General features: G+C 47.5%; 1 protein-coding gene across 4 annotated transcripts in view; it reads right to left on the bottom strand.

Annotated features, from left to right (window-relative positions):
• The window catches only part of ALPK3 (alpha kinase 3), a 67,915-nt gene that overhangs the window by 10,112 nt on the left and 42,053 nt on the right, over window positions 1-15,750 (bottom strand). For 2 of the 4 annotated variants that reach the window (XM_080651416.1, XM_080651415.1), the window contains 5 exons: window positions 12,604-12,884; window positions 12,075-12,163; window positions 11,139-11,359; window positions 9,338-9,386; window positions 5,224-8,758 (listed from right to left, as the gene is read on the bottom strand). In XM_080651416.1, the coding sequence (XP_080507542.1) occupies window positions 8,413-8,758; window positions 9,338-9,386; window positions 11,139-11,359; window positions 12,075-12,163; window positions 12,604-12,884 (986 nt within the window). In that variant the 3' untranslated portion in view covers window positions 5,224-8,412. Of the gene's footprint in view, window positions 1-2,948; window positions 3,122-5,223; window positions 8,759-9,337; window positions 9,387-11,138; window positions 11,360-12,074; window positions 12,164-12,603; window positions 12,885-15,750 lie in introns of those variants that run through there. The other 2 variants (XR_013959660.1, XM_080651417.1) reach the window with 2 other exon arrangements.

Below are 15,750 nucleotides of genomic sequence, written 5' to 3'. Positions count from 1 at the left end.
ACAGGGACATGTCCCATATTGGGCCTGGATGTGCTATTCAAATAATCAAAAACCAGTGGCCAGCCCCAGCTGTTTTGGCTCAGTGGATAGAGCATTGGCCTGCGGACTGAAGGGTCCCAGGTTCAATTCTGGTCAAGGGCACATGCCTGGGGTTGTGGGCTCAATCCCCATTAGGGGGCATGCAGGAGGCAGCTGATCAATGATTCTCTCTCATCATTGGTGTTTCTCTCTCTCCCTTTCCCTTTCTCTCTGAAATCAATTTAAAAAGAAAAAGTGGCCAAAGGAGTTGACGACCATTTCCTCAGCCCAGGAATCCATATAACCATGTCCTGTTATAACTCTACCATCCAGGTATGTGCTGCAAGTGCCAGGGTCATCCTCGTGAGTGGTGTGTCCCCTGAGGCTGAATGTCTGGTAGCTTCTGTCCCTTGAAGCCCTTTGGAAATAACAGGAAGGAGCCATCTCTGAACCACATCAGTTCTGAGGTCAGAGGACAGTGCCTCCTGGGTTCTAGGACCTTTGGGTGTCAGTAGGTGCCCCCTACCCAGGCAAGCTCCATCCATATAAACACCACCTCCTGATGACAGACACTCCTGTCTAGTTGAGTTCCATCAATATTGTATTTGCCTTTGCAATTTAACAATGAAGCTCAAATTTGCCTGAATAGCATACAATCCAATCTCTGACAGGAGTTTCTGAAGCCAAAGGAGGTGGGTCTCTCTGGAGCACTTTGTTTCAAGTAAAATCCAAATGAGTGACCGGCAATGGAAGCTCATCGCTGGGCAGTCTCTGGAGTACCAGAGAGGAGAAAGCCAGAGACCAGTCCCATCTCCCTAACCCCCACCCCAGACAACTACAAACAAGCTGTTCTTGTTTTTCATTTCTGGTAGTAAGCTCTATAAATAAATAGATGAAAGATAGATAGATAGATAGATAGATAGATAGATAGATAGATAGATAGATAGATGATAGGGTAGATGGATGGATGGATGGACAAACAGACAGCTGATACATAAATATAAATATAGATACTATTTTTATTTATCTATAGACATTATCTGTTGACTCTATACAAATGAAAATTTAGTTGTCTGATGTTTGACAACTATATCATTATTTTAGTTCTTCTACTCATGACGTTGCACTTGGGATCAATCATTTCTCTTGCTTAGTTGACGGGAGAGAGCAGAGAGGAGCCTTGGTCCCAAAGACATTCTACAGCCGCTATGCCCACCCCAGATGGATCATGTCCAGTTCTCCTGTTGCCTACAGACTTCTTTCTACAGAAGAAACAACTTTCTCTTGCTTAAGATCACTGTCATTTGAGGGCTTCTCTATTATTTCCACTTGTAGCTGATCCTAACTGATGCATCCCCGCTCTTAGGGATCAATGAAAATTGAGCCTGGCCCTGCCCCTCTCTGACTGAACCTCCCACTGCAATACCACAGTCCTCTTGTTTACCACACACTATCCACCCAAGCTTCCATTCTGTCCTGTACTATTGTACAGATCGTTTCCTCTATCCTTAGAGGAGCTTCTAAGAGCCCCAGTCTAATGCAGGTCCAACCCTCTGCTGGTATTCTCTCCCATTTTTCCTCTTTGTAGCACTTAATACTGTATTTGCCATTTTACAAGTATTGGTGTGTTTGTTTCACCTAGACTGTAAGCTCCATGAAGGAGGAGCATATGTCTGTTTTGTTCCTATTATGTACCCAGGAATACTAATTCCAATTCCAACTTGTCTGAGAACATACAGAACATAGGATAGATTGTATTAGTGAAATGATATTTTTAAAATGAGGGCCTGGCTCAGAGGTTGAGCATCGACCCAAGAACCAGGGGGTCACGGTTCGATTCCCGGTCAGGGCACATGCCTGGATTGCAAACTTGATGCCCAGTAGGAGACATGCAGGAGGCAGCCGATCAATGATTCTCTCTCATCATTGATGTTTCCATCTCCCCTTCTCCCTTCTTCTTTCTGAAATCAATTTAAATATATATATATATATATATATATATATATATATATATATATATTTTTTTTTTTTTAAAGAGGCATCTCCATGGCCCATGGCCACAGACAATGGGGCGATAAAGGACTGGGGTGGGGGTGGGAAGGGCTAGAGAGGGTCAATGGGGGGAAGGGGGGGCATATTTAATACTTTCAATAAAGAATTATTTAAAAAAATAAATAAAAAAGAGGCATCTCGGTTCAGAGAGGTTAAGCAACAAGTTCAAGTTCACATGGCTAGTAAAGCTGGATTTGAACTGAGGTTTGTCTGATTTGTTCTAAGCTCATCAAACAACTTTCGCATAATGCGGCTTCCCTTAAACTTTCCCTCTCAGAAGAAGGGAAGAATTTACTTGTCAGGTAAACACTAGTGTCAGCTTCCTGGATGGTTAAAATTTCTCATTAAAAATTAGCAAGGTGGTGGGTTTTGGGTGTACAATTTCCATTTTCTTGTACGTTAGTCAATGAGACAGCCTCCCTGAGTTTGATCAGCTCAGGGGTACCTACAGCATGAGTTGCAAAATGGAGACCTGCCCCACGCTATACTGTTGATCTGCTAGTAACCAGAATCCACACTCAACATAGCCCAGGGGATGTGAGGCAGAATTAGAGCAGGAAAAGAAGAGTTAGACCCAGAAGAAACTGTACGAACTAGATACATTGTCAGATAATAAAGGAAAACTTTATGGGAACTCCTTTAAGGCTATTTGACCAAGATAGCAGAACATAATTTTGGTGCAGGTTATATTTTGTATTTGTTTATATGTTCACTCACCAGAGATTCTACATTCAAAGCAGAAGCTCAGTCAGTCAGGTATATTGCTTACCAGATTTTTTGGGGTGGTGGGGGTAGTTAAATACTACAAATCTGAACCAAATGTTGACCATGCAAAATTAAATGAAAAGACCAAAAATCCAAGAAAGGCAGGAACTCACAGATTTCAGGAGACAAGAATGCTTTATTGGGTCCTTGGCATGCATCCAGTCCTTCCCCCTCTCACTAGCCTCTGGCAGGACCCGCGGTCTCGCTCCTTGCCATGAGAAATTAACTGGCGAGGCTCTGCTGGCTTTCCTCTCCAGGCCTGGGAGCTGCTGTGAAAATGAGCTCCCTGGTCTCAGCAGCAGAGACAGGGAGAAGGAACAAAGTAGGGAGTCATCATAAGGCACACAGGCATGAAAAGCAGACCTCTGGCTGTGGCTAATCAATCACTGGGTCCCAGGAATGAAAAAGACCAGGCATCCCCTAAGATAATACCTACTTATTGCCATGACTGAGAACTTCTGAGTGGGAAACAAGGTAAAGTCAAAATCTTCTATTTAATTCCCAGACCTTCAATGGAGAGGAAGTCAAGTATCTTTGAAGAGAAATCTTATTTCAGCACTTAGGTAAATATTGTAAACCTTCCTTGTAGCCTTCCCAAAGGGATCTGTTTGGGCATTTATCTGGGGACTATAGAAGGAAAGGGCAAACACCCAAACCTGGGGAGAGGGGTGTCCTCTGTAGGACACTGGCTCCAAGCTAAGTCCAGTTTCTGGGAACAATAGAAAAGCATGTGGTCTGCCAATCAATGAGGATCATTCATAGATCAAATTTTATGCTATAGTGAAATCCCAAAGCCACCCAGGGGTTGAGTGTATAGTTGAAATGGATGTACCAGTATTATAGGTATAAACCTCACAATGGCTCTCTGGTTTGTGGGGTAAGAGTTTCTATAGTAGGACAAGAGCAAGCCATTAGAATTTGCCCTCTCTAGCAAAAGGTAAATCAAAAGTAATACCATATTCCTGGGGAAACTGTAAACAGTAGTGTTACTACCGAAGTCTTGAAAGTGAAGTCACAGTGATTCCTACCACAGTTCAGCTTCGCCAGTGTTAGACACCAGGAGGTCTTTGGACTGCTATAAACTTTCAAAAGCGATGACTCCAATTGCAGATGTTGTTTCAGAGTGGTCTTGCTAAAGCAAATCCATCCAGCTCCTGGCATTCGGTATAAATCCTCTGATCTAGTGAATTCATTTTTTTTCTCTATTCTGAACAGAGAACATCAGAAGCATGCCATCTTCATCTGGCAGGGAAGCAGTACTCTGTTGCTGTCCTGGCTTCGACATATAGAATGTCTTAGCTGTCTAGCACTGTGCCACCACCTGGCTCACAGGGACCTTGACCCCATCACTACTAAGTTCCATCACACTGACAGCATCTCCAGTTTCCCTAAATGCCTTGTAAGGCATTTGTGAGTCTGAGGTGGGAGATAAACCAGATTAAAATGCAAAGGCCTAACCCCCTGATAAGTCCCTGGGGGCCAAGGTCAGAATATTCTTCCATAATGTGGAACAAATTATTTTACTTTGAATACCTTACCACTGAGACCCAATTCTAGTAAAAAAAAAAAAAAAAGTCACTCTGGGGCATCTTGCTCCAACCCGCTTACTGATTGATCTAGAAAGGCTACCAGCTTTGGGTTGGGCCTAGAGCAAATGAAGGCTCTCCAGCTGGGAAAGCCGTTAGTAGAAAGGGTTCTGCCCCCAGTGGCAGATTCCATGATGTATGAGGTGTGTCTGAAGCATGCTGGGGAGCCACTTAGAGCCTGAGACAGAGCAGAATGCTATATGAAGCTTGTGGCAAGTATTGACTAGAAAAATATAGCAGAGGAACCCAGGGTTTGGAACCAAGTGGTGCTCTAACCAAAAATGATCACCTTTTTGAGACATGGCCCTCTGGTTTGCCACTGGGAGAGCCTAAATGCTTGGCTACAGCATCCAGGTGGCTAGGCTACCCCTGTGAATTGGGGTCATCTGATTCACCCAGCCAGAATGAGGCATGGCTAGCTAGCAGCACCACATCATAGGGTGGGCACTCCAAAATAGGTCTCTGAAGGCACTGGATAGCCATGCATATGGATTGCTCACTCCATCTCCCACAATGCCTCCTCCTGCCCTATTGTTGAGCTCCCCTCAATCTACACCCAATGGCTTTAAGAGGGTAGGAATTTTTTTTTTGCCTGTGATGGACCCTTCTGAGTTTAGATTTGCTTTCCTTACCCATCACGCCTCTTCCACCATCAATATCCAGGGAATTATGAAATGCTGTAAACATCACCAGAGAATGCACTTTGCAACACAACTAAAGTACAGTAATGGGTTGATGCCTATGGCAGTTACTCATCTTGTCAGGATCCCCATAGTCCAGAAGCAATTGGCTTGATAGTATAATGAAATGGTTTATTGAAAACGCAGCTATAGCCCCAGCTGAGAAACAATGCCTTGCAAGATTGGGTCAGGCCTGCAGCTTATAGCATAAGCTCTGAACTGGCAACCAATTCATGATGCTATTTCTTCTACAGGCTACAAAGTTGAGAGGAGAGGGGTCTGTTATCACTACATCTCAATACTTTTTTCAGATGTGAGGTTTGGGACCAGGCTGGTGTAGAGGTTTTAGTCCCCAAGGAAATATCTCCTCAAAAAGTAATGATTTTAGTGAATTGGAAGCTGAGGTATCTGGCCACTTTGGGCTCCTATACCTCTGAGCAACACACAACAGGTTGTGGTAGTAGCTAGTATGATTAACTCTATTAAGGGAAAGTATGCTTGCTACTACGAAAAAGGGGCACAGATGGACATGGGGATTCCTAGAGCCTTCCTAGTACTGCCACATCCAGTGGTTAATGCCTGCGACCCGGCGGGACCACTAAGGTGCTGGATTTCAGAGCTGAAGACCTGGATCACTCCGACAGGCAAAAATCCCTAGTCACGAACACTAGTTCCCATGACCCGGTAGAGAAATGGATGGTAGCCTTTACCCATACTTAGTTTCTTGCTAGGTTATATTATTTTGGTTGAAAATGGTTAATTTTACCAGTTAATCCACAGGTTGCAGGATTTCAAAATGGGATTGAGATAAAAGACGGTGGAGTAGTATTAGTGACACTGGACTTTGGAGAATGGTAGCTTAGTCATTACCCGTGGATTCAGTCATTGGATGTGACCCTGAATGGTCTCCCTAAGCAGGGAGAAATCTGCGTTTGGTTGTATGTGGAAGAGTCGTAATCAGATGGGAAGAACAGTGTGTGTGCGTTGGGGTATCATTTGTCGTCGCCCACCAAGCCTTTTCTACCCTCCCACTCTCCACCATTCTTCTGGTGAGAATCCCCATCCTTTGGAAACTGCACTCCTCCCATTCCATGAGCCCCACGCTAGGAATGTGAACCTTGGAGGGAGACCCACTGGCACCAATGGCTGGGTGGTGTCCACCTGACAACAGCAATAGCTCCTGGGAGGCAAGCTCTGGAGCTACCTGGCTCCCCCCTTCTCAAGGCTAATTGTCCAGCTATTCCTCTGTGAGCTACCCCAACACTCTTCTCATGAACCCTTTCTTCTTTAAGTTGGTGCAAGTCCATTTCTGTTGCTCAAAAGCCCAAGAAACCTAATGGAAAGGGTCTCTTTTGAGACTACATCATGCATCTTTGATCCCCAACAACTGTTAATTCAGAGTCTGGCATAAAGTAGGGAGGTGCTCACTATATGTCTGCTGAATGAATGAATAAATAAATGAATGGAAAATATTCCAGCTCTAGTTCACCAGGGCAATCTGGATAGGCAGGTGGGAGAGTTGGGGCACAATGGGGCAAGTGGGGAAAGTCACAAGAGGAGAGAGAATTCAGAAATATCAGCATGGAGAGGGCAAACTTCAGGCAAGGAAAATCCCAGACCACAGAGGGAAGGGGATGGGTTGGGAATGAGAAGACTTCCTGCTGCTTGCGAGGCAGGAAGTGGTCCGTGAGTGGCTGGGAGGCAGACACTGGCTGTCCCGAGCTGGTCTGGCTGCAGTGGAAGAAGCCAGAGACGGTGTGTTTCCGCAGAGCCCCCAGCTCTGCTTCACCCTCTTGGGTTCCTTCTTCGTGTTCCTCTCCCAAGTGAATAAGCAATTCCAATCTGCCCCCAAGTTCATAGACACCCTGCTAAGGGGCACAAGCCACCAGCCCACTTGTATAAGAAGCATGGACTGTCTAGCTGTGGCCACAGAAGGCTGAGACTAAATGTCAATCCAAGAGCTAAAACATGGATTCATTTCCCCAGTCGGCCCAGGGAGAACCTGCCTGGGGAGAGGGGACCCTGAGCCCATACACCTACAACCACACCGGATGAGGGAGAGCAGGAAACAGCGTTGCTGCTTTTATTGCATTCCAAGGGGAGCAGGCCAGCTCCAGACCCGCCCCATCGGGGGTTTCCAGGTTAGGCGCTCAGGAAGGACACAGGGTGCTGGGCTGAGCACAGCAATTCCTTGGGAGCCCATAAATGAGGTCCAGGAGCTGAAGCTTCAGGATTAAGAGCTAATGGTTGGGGATAGGGGTCCTAAGTCCCAGGCTCAGAGACAGCCCTCACAGCAGGTAGATGGTTTATATCCTTCCTAAAACTCCCATGCCATTTCCCCATGGAGAAGAGTCCCAGCTCTCCATCCCCTGCCAAGAGGGGATGTGAAATTCACATCTCCTTCAATATGGAGCACAAGGCCCTCAAAGTCCACTTTCCCTCTGGCCACAGCTGCTGACAAAACCCTTGTACCAGGTTCTTACCTCATAGGCAGAGGGCCTGGGGAAAGTAGGGGAGGAGTAGACTGGGGTATATCAGAGGCCAGAGGGTCTGCTCACTACCTGGGTCCTGGTGGGTAGGGGGGTAGGTCAGGCTAGAAAAGCCATCAGGCAAGAGGACAAGCAGAGTCAGTGAAGCGCAGGCAGCAGGCTGCAACTGCGCTCAAAGCCAGGTATGGCGGATGGGATGCAAGAAAGCAAGGGAAGCAGGCAAGTGAGTGCCTGAGTGAAGGGGGAAAAAGCAAGAACACGTGCCACCAAAGACGACCGTAGAAGGACTGAACAGGCCCAAGATGGGGCACAGGAACAGGTTAGTTGCAGGGTAAGCTGGGATGAATGAGGCAAAGTAGTCTGAAAGAGAAGACACCCTGAGAGTCACACAGCAGAGAAAGCCCAGAGCCCTGAGGTCAGGGAGAGATCAGGGTCGAGCAAAGGGCAGAGGATAAGTGCTGGCCTGCATGGCAGGGTCTGGCTGGGGTAAGGGGTCAGGGTGCAGAACTCATGCAGACGACTCAGGGAGCCTCCAGCAGTGGCCAGTGTAAACTTCAAGGAGGGCCTCAGCCCCTGGGAAACATGGAGGTGGGGCCTGGGAGCCCTGGTGACATGGCACCAGGAGAGGCCACTGGGCTGTGTGCCATGCACCAAAGCCGTCTGATGCGGAGCTGACTGAGGAGAGGCTGCGCAGAGAGGCCCCCACGTGGTGCCTGCTCAGTGCACCTTCTCCGCTTTGTCTGTATTGGGAAAGTCTCCATCGGTTCAAGCTGCTTCCTTGTTGGTCTGCTGCTGGGTGGAGGCCCCCAGCCTCCTGTAGGGCTACCGCGTGCCCTGGGCCTTGGAGCCCCCCTCTTGGATGGGAGGCTGTCCCAATAACTGAGTGGCGACTGCCCCTGAGGCCTGAGAAGTGGCTTTGGAGCTTGGGGTGCTCTTCCGGGAGCCCTGGGGACTGGGGAGGCCTTTCTTCTGGGGCTGAGGACTCAGTTGGGGGCCCTTCCTGCCGGCAGATGGACTCTTGGAGCCTTTGGCCTTGGCTTGGGAGTGGGCAGCCTCGGGGACCTTGAGGGGTTTCAGCCCCAGCATCTCACAGAAGGTGTTGCACTGGTGGGAGGAAGCAAACTGGTCCAGCAGGGCAGGGAAACAGCTCTCCTTGAGGCCTTGGTATCTGTAGCCAAACAGTAAGAGCTGAGTGCGAGTCCCACCCAGACGGAGGGTCCTTGAGGGGCTGGCTTTGGGCTGGCCATGGCCAGGGTATTGTGGCCAGTACTGGGGAGTCTACCTGGTACTACCTCAGGTGGCAGGATCTAAAACCTCAACTCTAAACTGAGATCTCATTATGCCCTGGCATGGAATTCATCATGTGGGACACTAAATGGTGTGAAGACGATCTGCCTTTTTAATATAAATTAGAGCAGTCTCCAGGGCATCACTCTGCTCATGGGCCCTTGCTTATCTGTGTCGTGATGAGCTTTCTCAAGTGAGAAGGAAGAGGAGCAGGTACAGTCAGAGGCCAGAATTGCAGGTGACCCTGTGTGTGGGCGTCACTAGCTGCTGGTCCTGATCTGGGGCAGGGGCACAGCATGTGGGGACCAGTAACCCCTGGGGTGTTACTACATGGCCATGGGTGCAACTAGGACCATGTGGCCATAGGCCTAGCACCTCAGGGATGAAGAACCAGGAGAACTTTGACATGTTAGACTCTAAGAAGACTCTCAGAAGGCTTCTGTCCTTGAGAAGTACTCACCCTCGCAGCTTGGTGGCAATCTGCACATCAGTCATCTTCCAGTCAACCCCTGAAAAGAAAGTTGGGAGCTGAGTTGATGGCAGCCAGGGCTGGTTCTAGGCCCCCATGTCTCCAAGATGGAAACTTGCCAGGTTTCAGGGCATATCTTTAGGCATCCTGTCAGTAGGTCATCACCACTGGCCTATCTCAATGGGTATTTCTGTATTAGTAGTAGTAATAACATTCCCATTTTTACAGGTGAGGAGCTAGGCTCAGAGTTAAGTGACTCAAGCAAAGTCTCATTCATTCATTCATTCATTCAGTAATGGAGCATCTTCAAACAGTCTGACAGTATTCTTCTTGAAACCTGCCTCTCACTAACAAGGCTGAGTACCATAGTCAGTATAAATGTGGGCTTGAGAGTCAAGACGGACCTGGATTTACATTTCAGCTCTGTCATTTGAGTTGTTTGAATGTGGCAAGTCACTCACTATTTCCATGTAGATAGGGTAATACTGCCTAATTCTGTGATGTCTCTTTCAGCATTTACCACATTCCATTTTGCATTACAATAATGATGCTCCCTTACACCTGCACAGAATTTTAGTTTGCAGGCTTTCACAAATATGGTCTCAGTTAATTATAACAAATCTTAGAGCCAGGCAGGGACAATATTATTATTCCTAGAGAGAGAAAGGAAACTGCAGCTCAGAGAGATTAAAGACCAAACTTGTCTGAGCTTCAGTTCTCTTCTCTGTAAAACATAGACCCAGCTAGAAAACAATGAGGTCTAGACTTAAATCTATTTCTTTAACTCTCAAGTCTTTCTACTATATCATGTTACTCATTATAGAAATTGTTATACTGATCACAGCTTCTTAAGGACAATGGCCATTCCTAATTCACCTTTTACCTTTCCAATACTTGGTAAAGTTAAATGGATGGATGGATGGAAGGAAAGAAGGAAGGATCAATTCCGAATTTACAAATACAGTGAATGACAATGGCTAAATGTGTTACTAGCCTCCCCTCCCCTAAATATATGGAGTTATAAAAACAATATTTATTATACAGTTTAACCTCCCTGAAAAGCACATTTGAGCCAGTTTTCTCTCTGGCCTTTAGTTTCCTCACTTATTTACACCAGGGGCTATATGTAATAATGTGTGATATTCCCAGCATTCCTCTCCAACCACTGCAGAGAGAGTTTTATCTTTTCCTATTTCCTGCCCAGTTGTGTAAAGAGAGCAGGCCTGGAGAGGATGGTCAGAGAAGGAGGGAGGTTTCATGCTTGCTGGCCTTCCTTTGCTGGGGAAGAATCTGAGTAATGGGAGAAACAGGAAGAAGCCAGATAGATTATGTTGGTTACACTAAAAAAAAAGCTAACAAGGATGGAGGAGGAGGAAAGGGAAGCAGGGGACAGTAAAGCTCCGCAGCTGGGGTGGAAGAGAGTTTGGGTAGTATGGAGAGTGAAAGTCCAGAGCAAAGCTGCAGGGAAGGGAGGAAGGGAGATTTTGAAAAGATGGTTGTGGGTTTTGAATTAGATCCCATGTAATGTTTTTTAAACAAATTCCTTTAAAATTTTAAGTGGAGCTTGGAGTGCATGCCTTTAAATACAACCGTGATTACAGACGAGGCTACAGGAGGCCCTGGTATGTATTAGGCTTGCATACAAAACGGTGCCTGTCCAATTTACTTCACAAGGTTATTGCCAACAGCAAAGGAAAGTGAGAAAGTGGGTTGTAGACTAGTACACAAGCACCCTCCTCTGACCCTGGGCCTGCTCTCACACACGTGCACTTGTACCTTCGCACCCTCATACCTGCCAGATCTGTGACCAGGAAGCTGCCATTCGTCCACAGATACAGCCAGTGCTGGAAGGCCTGGCATTTCTGTACGGCCTCCGAGCTGCCTGATGCTGGTGCAGCAGCACAGCCCCATTCCCGGGAACAGTAAGGCTCCAGGGGCTTGCCCAGGTCCTCCTCCAGCGTAGCATATGGGATACTGTTTGCAGGCCGGTAGATCAGATACAGTGGAATGATCCTAAACACAATTTCACCCTGCAGTGAGCAGAAGTAGGGTGGCAGAAAGCTCCCACTTCCATCTCAACTGGATCTAAAAGGAGGACCCTTCCAAGAAAGAAGTCCCAGCTCTGAACCTGGAGGTCAACAAGGGAGGGGAGCTCTGTCCTGAGTTCAGAAAAGGAAATGGAGGCACTGACTTCAGAATCCTGTCTATTCTCTGAGGTCAGAGGGAGTAGAATTGGACCACGCTATGGCCACAGGACTCTGTGCGTAAGGGAGGAACTGAGACGAGCATGTGTCAAACAAAAAGGAACCCCTCTAGAAAAGATTCAACCAGACTGTGGCTCAATGTCAGCTAGACCCCAATATTTAAGAGTAGGCGTTCAGGTGTCAAAGTGAAAATGATTACTTTTTAGAGCTGACTCCTACAAACCCACACAACTCTGCTGGCTACCAAAGAAGAGTCCTGACCAGTGTGCCTACCACTTTCAGAGAGGCCCAGAACCTGCTGGGTTCAAATTCTGCAATTAGCAGAAACTGGACGACAGGATAGGGAATTGAGGTGGCTAAGAGAAGACTGAAACAGGCAGGGAATCCTGGGGTCTTTGTTTCTAGATTTTGTAGGACCATCAAGCTGAGCACAGGGTTGGTTGTAGGCTCATCTGCACGTGGCCATCTCAGGACGCCCCTGAAAGGCTGTGAAATCACTACACGCCCCCTCCTTGTGCACTTACTCAGGCACCTCCCCAAAGCCAGGTGCAGCCCGGGCTTCAGCTGCAAAGATTTTGCAGTACTCCCGACTCATGTTCTGGATCTTGCACCCCTGTGGATTACAGAGAACCCATCCTGATCAGCAAGAAAGCTCCCTGTCTTCTCATGCCCAGCTCCACATGGGAAGGCCATCTGCCAGAGGATGCCAGGGGGCCCTGGTGACAAGTGCCAGTGCCCCAGGGCCACGCTGTGGACAGCAAGGAGGCCGCTGAATGGGCACAACACAGACCACTCACCCAGGCACCCCCTTCTCTCTCATATAAGGCGGGGGCAGTGGGAAAGGTTTCTGCTGCAAAAATCCGGTTTGAAAACTAAGGCCCCCAAAGATGTAACCTGAGCTACGCCTCAGGCTCTCAAAGATCATCCCAGGACCCTCACAGGTTGAGGCTGAGATGGCTTCTGCCTCTGTACTGGGCTTCCCCACAGGACCCAGGCTGAGAAAAGGGAGGAGGGGAGAGAATGCAGGATGGCAGTGGGAATGGGACACAGTACCTGAATGGTGACATCATAGTTTCTGCCCAGGAGGGAAGTCTCACTGCTGGGCCCAAACACCAGCGGGCTGGACACCTTGATGACACACGTGCGGCCTGACTCGAAGATAGGCTCCAGCCCGTAGATGACCTTGGCCTGGGAGGCCTTTCGAAGACTGTACCTATGTCCACCCCCTCGTAGATCCTCGCTCACCAGGCGCCCAAAGAGCTTGTCTCCCCAGCAGCCAGAGTCAGCCAGACCCTTAGCAAACACCATGGGAGTCATTTCAATCTCTTCTCCAACTGAAGGGAAACAGGAAAAACGTGGAAAACTACAAGCTCCTGCCTCATAGATGTGGGGTCTATAGGGCAGGAAAAGGCTGGAATGGTCTCCCACCCGCCACCCGGTGTGTTCACTCTCTGTCCGTTATTGCTCTTTGGTGTACACCGTGGATCCCCTACCAGACTGTGAGCTCCTGAGGGCAGGAACTATATCTGATACACGCCTGTCATGTAAGTGCTCAAGAGTGCCCATCACATAGTAAGAACGTGGTTAGTGGTGTGGAAGGCAGGGGTTTTCTGTGGAAGTGGCAATCTATAATAATAAAAGGGTGATATGCTAATTAGACCGGATGTCCTTCTGGAGGAAGCCAGGATTATGAGGGAAGCCCGGGTCCCAGGTGCCAGAGGGAAGCCAGTGCCAGCAGTCAGGGGAAGGAAGGCCTACTCATACACGAATTTTGTGCATTGGGCCTCTAGTCAATACAGAAAACCAGAATTACTTTGTTTTAGAATTAGGTGTTTTGATCAAATGAATAATTGATTCCATCTCAAGCAACGTCTTAGACTCAAACAAAAAGTTTGCAGGACCAATCCAGTAGCAGGGTACCCACCTCGTGCTCAGATTGTATCCACTAAATACCATTTCCCACTAAAAGGAACCAGAGCTCCCTGAAGAAATGGTTGATTCCAGGCCTAGGGCAGAACGTCTACTGGATGGACCTGAATCATCTTGTCAGATCAGAAAAGAAAGAAGCTATTGAAAATGACTGGAGCCTGGCCAGAGTGGCTCAGTGGTTAAGCATCAACCTATGAACCAGGAGGTCATGGTTCAATTCCCGGTCAAGGGCACGTGCCCACGTTGTGGGCTCAATCCCCAGTGTGGGGCATGCAGGAGGCAGCCAATCAATGATTCTCTCTTATCATTGATATTTCTATCACTCTCTCCCTCTCCCTTCCTCTCTGGAATCAATAAAAATATTTAAATAAATAAATAAATAAATAGCAAGGAGGGAAAACAAATGAGGGTGAAAGAACTTATATATCAGAGAGACTTATGAGATATGTCAGCTCAATGGAATGAGTGGTTTCTAAATCAAATAACCCAGGAAAAAAACCAAGATGGCGGCACAGGTAAACACCTAAACTGCTGCCTCGCACAACAATTTCAAAACTACAACTAAAAGACAAAATGTCTATCACCCAGAACCACGGGAAAGCTGTCTGAGTGGAAGTTCTACAACTAGAAGGAAAGAGAAAAGAGCATTGAGACGTGCACAAGTGCTGAAAAGCTGAGGTACGGGGGCACGCGAATCGGGCTGGCGGCGGGCGACTGGGTGCGCTGCTTTTTTCAACCCGAAGGGAGACAAGCTCCTGATTACTCTGAACTCCAGTTTCTGGGGAGACGCTGGGGACCCAAACTCCTACGAGGAGAAGCTGGACTGTCTGCCATTGGGTCGGAAAGTGAGTGTGGCTTTCTTGCACAGGTGCACGCAGCAATTATTGTTTACTGCGCTGGGGCGTGGGACGCAGGGACTTGGAAACGCGGAGACGCAGAGACGCAGAGATGGCCAACTTGCAGCCATCGCTGTCTGCCACACCCTAGCCTAGTGACTCCCTGAGACCCCACCCCGCACAATCTACAAACCCACCCAAGCTCCACGCAGTGGCTTTTGCATATAAATGGCCTGCCCAATCGCAGCTTAACCTAATAAACTGCAGCTCTGTTCAGACAGCTCCAAAACCTCCAAACCCCAAGCAAAGAGGAGAAAACTGTAGTTCTCGGTGTAGCTCCTGCTGGGTGGCCTCAGACAGTAACTGACCTGCACGCCATTGGAGATCCAGAAGCCAGTGTATCTAGTGGCCAGTGTGAGACGACACCAGATTTCAACTACTCACATCCATAAGTGACACATTCAAGAGGCAGACTCAGTGAGCACCAAAGCCCCACTGAAGCAAGTCCTGCCCCATAAGCGTGTCTCCAGCACAGCAATTCTTCCATTATAGACACAGCGGGTCCTCACAGCCAATTGGCTTGGAGGTCAATTCCTCCCAGTGTACCAACAGTAATAAAGGCTTAACTACACCACGACTTTGCACTCAGCCCACAAAGGGGTGCACCAAGAGTGTCCACCTCAGGTGATAGGGGAGGCTGAACGACTGGGTGCTATATGTCACCTACCACAGAAAACCACTCCATCAACACAGGGAAGCAGCAAAATGCAGAGACAAAGAAACATGTCACGAATGAAAGAAATGGAGGTAAGCAAACTACTGGACATAGAGTTCAAAACCACATTTATAAGGTTACTCAAGAATCTTCTAAAAACCACCGAGAAACTTGATGAGACCTCCGAGGAGCTTAGGGAGACCTTCAAGGACCTTAATGAGAATGCCAAAAAAATGGAAAAGGACCAGTCAGAATTTAAGCATACACTGTCTGAAATAAAGAATATACAGAAATTCAACTGTAGATCAAAGGACCCCAAGAATCAAACCAAAGATCTGAAATATGAGGAAATAAAAAACACCCAACCAGAAAAACAAAAAGAAAAAAGAATCCAAAAATATGAAGATAGTGTAAGAAACCTCTGGGACAACTTTAAGCGTACCAACATCCGAATTATTGGGGTGCCAGAAGAAGAGAGAGAGCAAAATATTGAAAACCTATTAGAAGAAATAATGACAGAAAACTTTCCCTACCTGGTGAAAGAAATAGACTTAGAAGTCCAGGAAATGCAGAGAACCCCAAACAAGAGGAATCCAAAGAGGACCACACCAAGACACATCATAATTAAAATGCCAAGGGCAAAAGACAAAGAGAGAATCTTGAGAGCAGCAAGAGAAAAACAGTTATTTACCTACAAGGGAGCACCCATACGATTGTCAG

This window comes from Plecotus auritus, assembly GCF_963455305.1.
Source record: "Plecotus auritus genome assembly, chromosome: 15".
Lineage (NCBI taxonomy): Eukaryota > Metazoa > Chordata > Mammalia > Chiroptera > Vespertilionidae > Plecotus > Plecotus auritus.
This window is presented reverse-complemented; position numbering and strand designations above follow the sequence as displayed.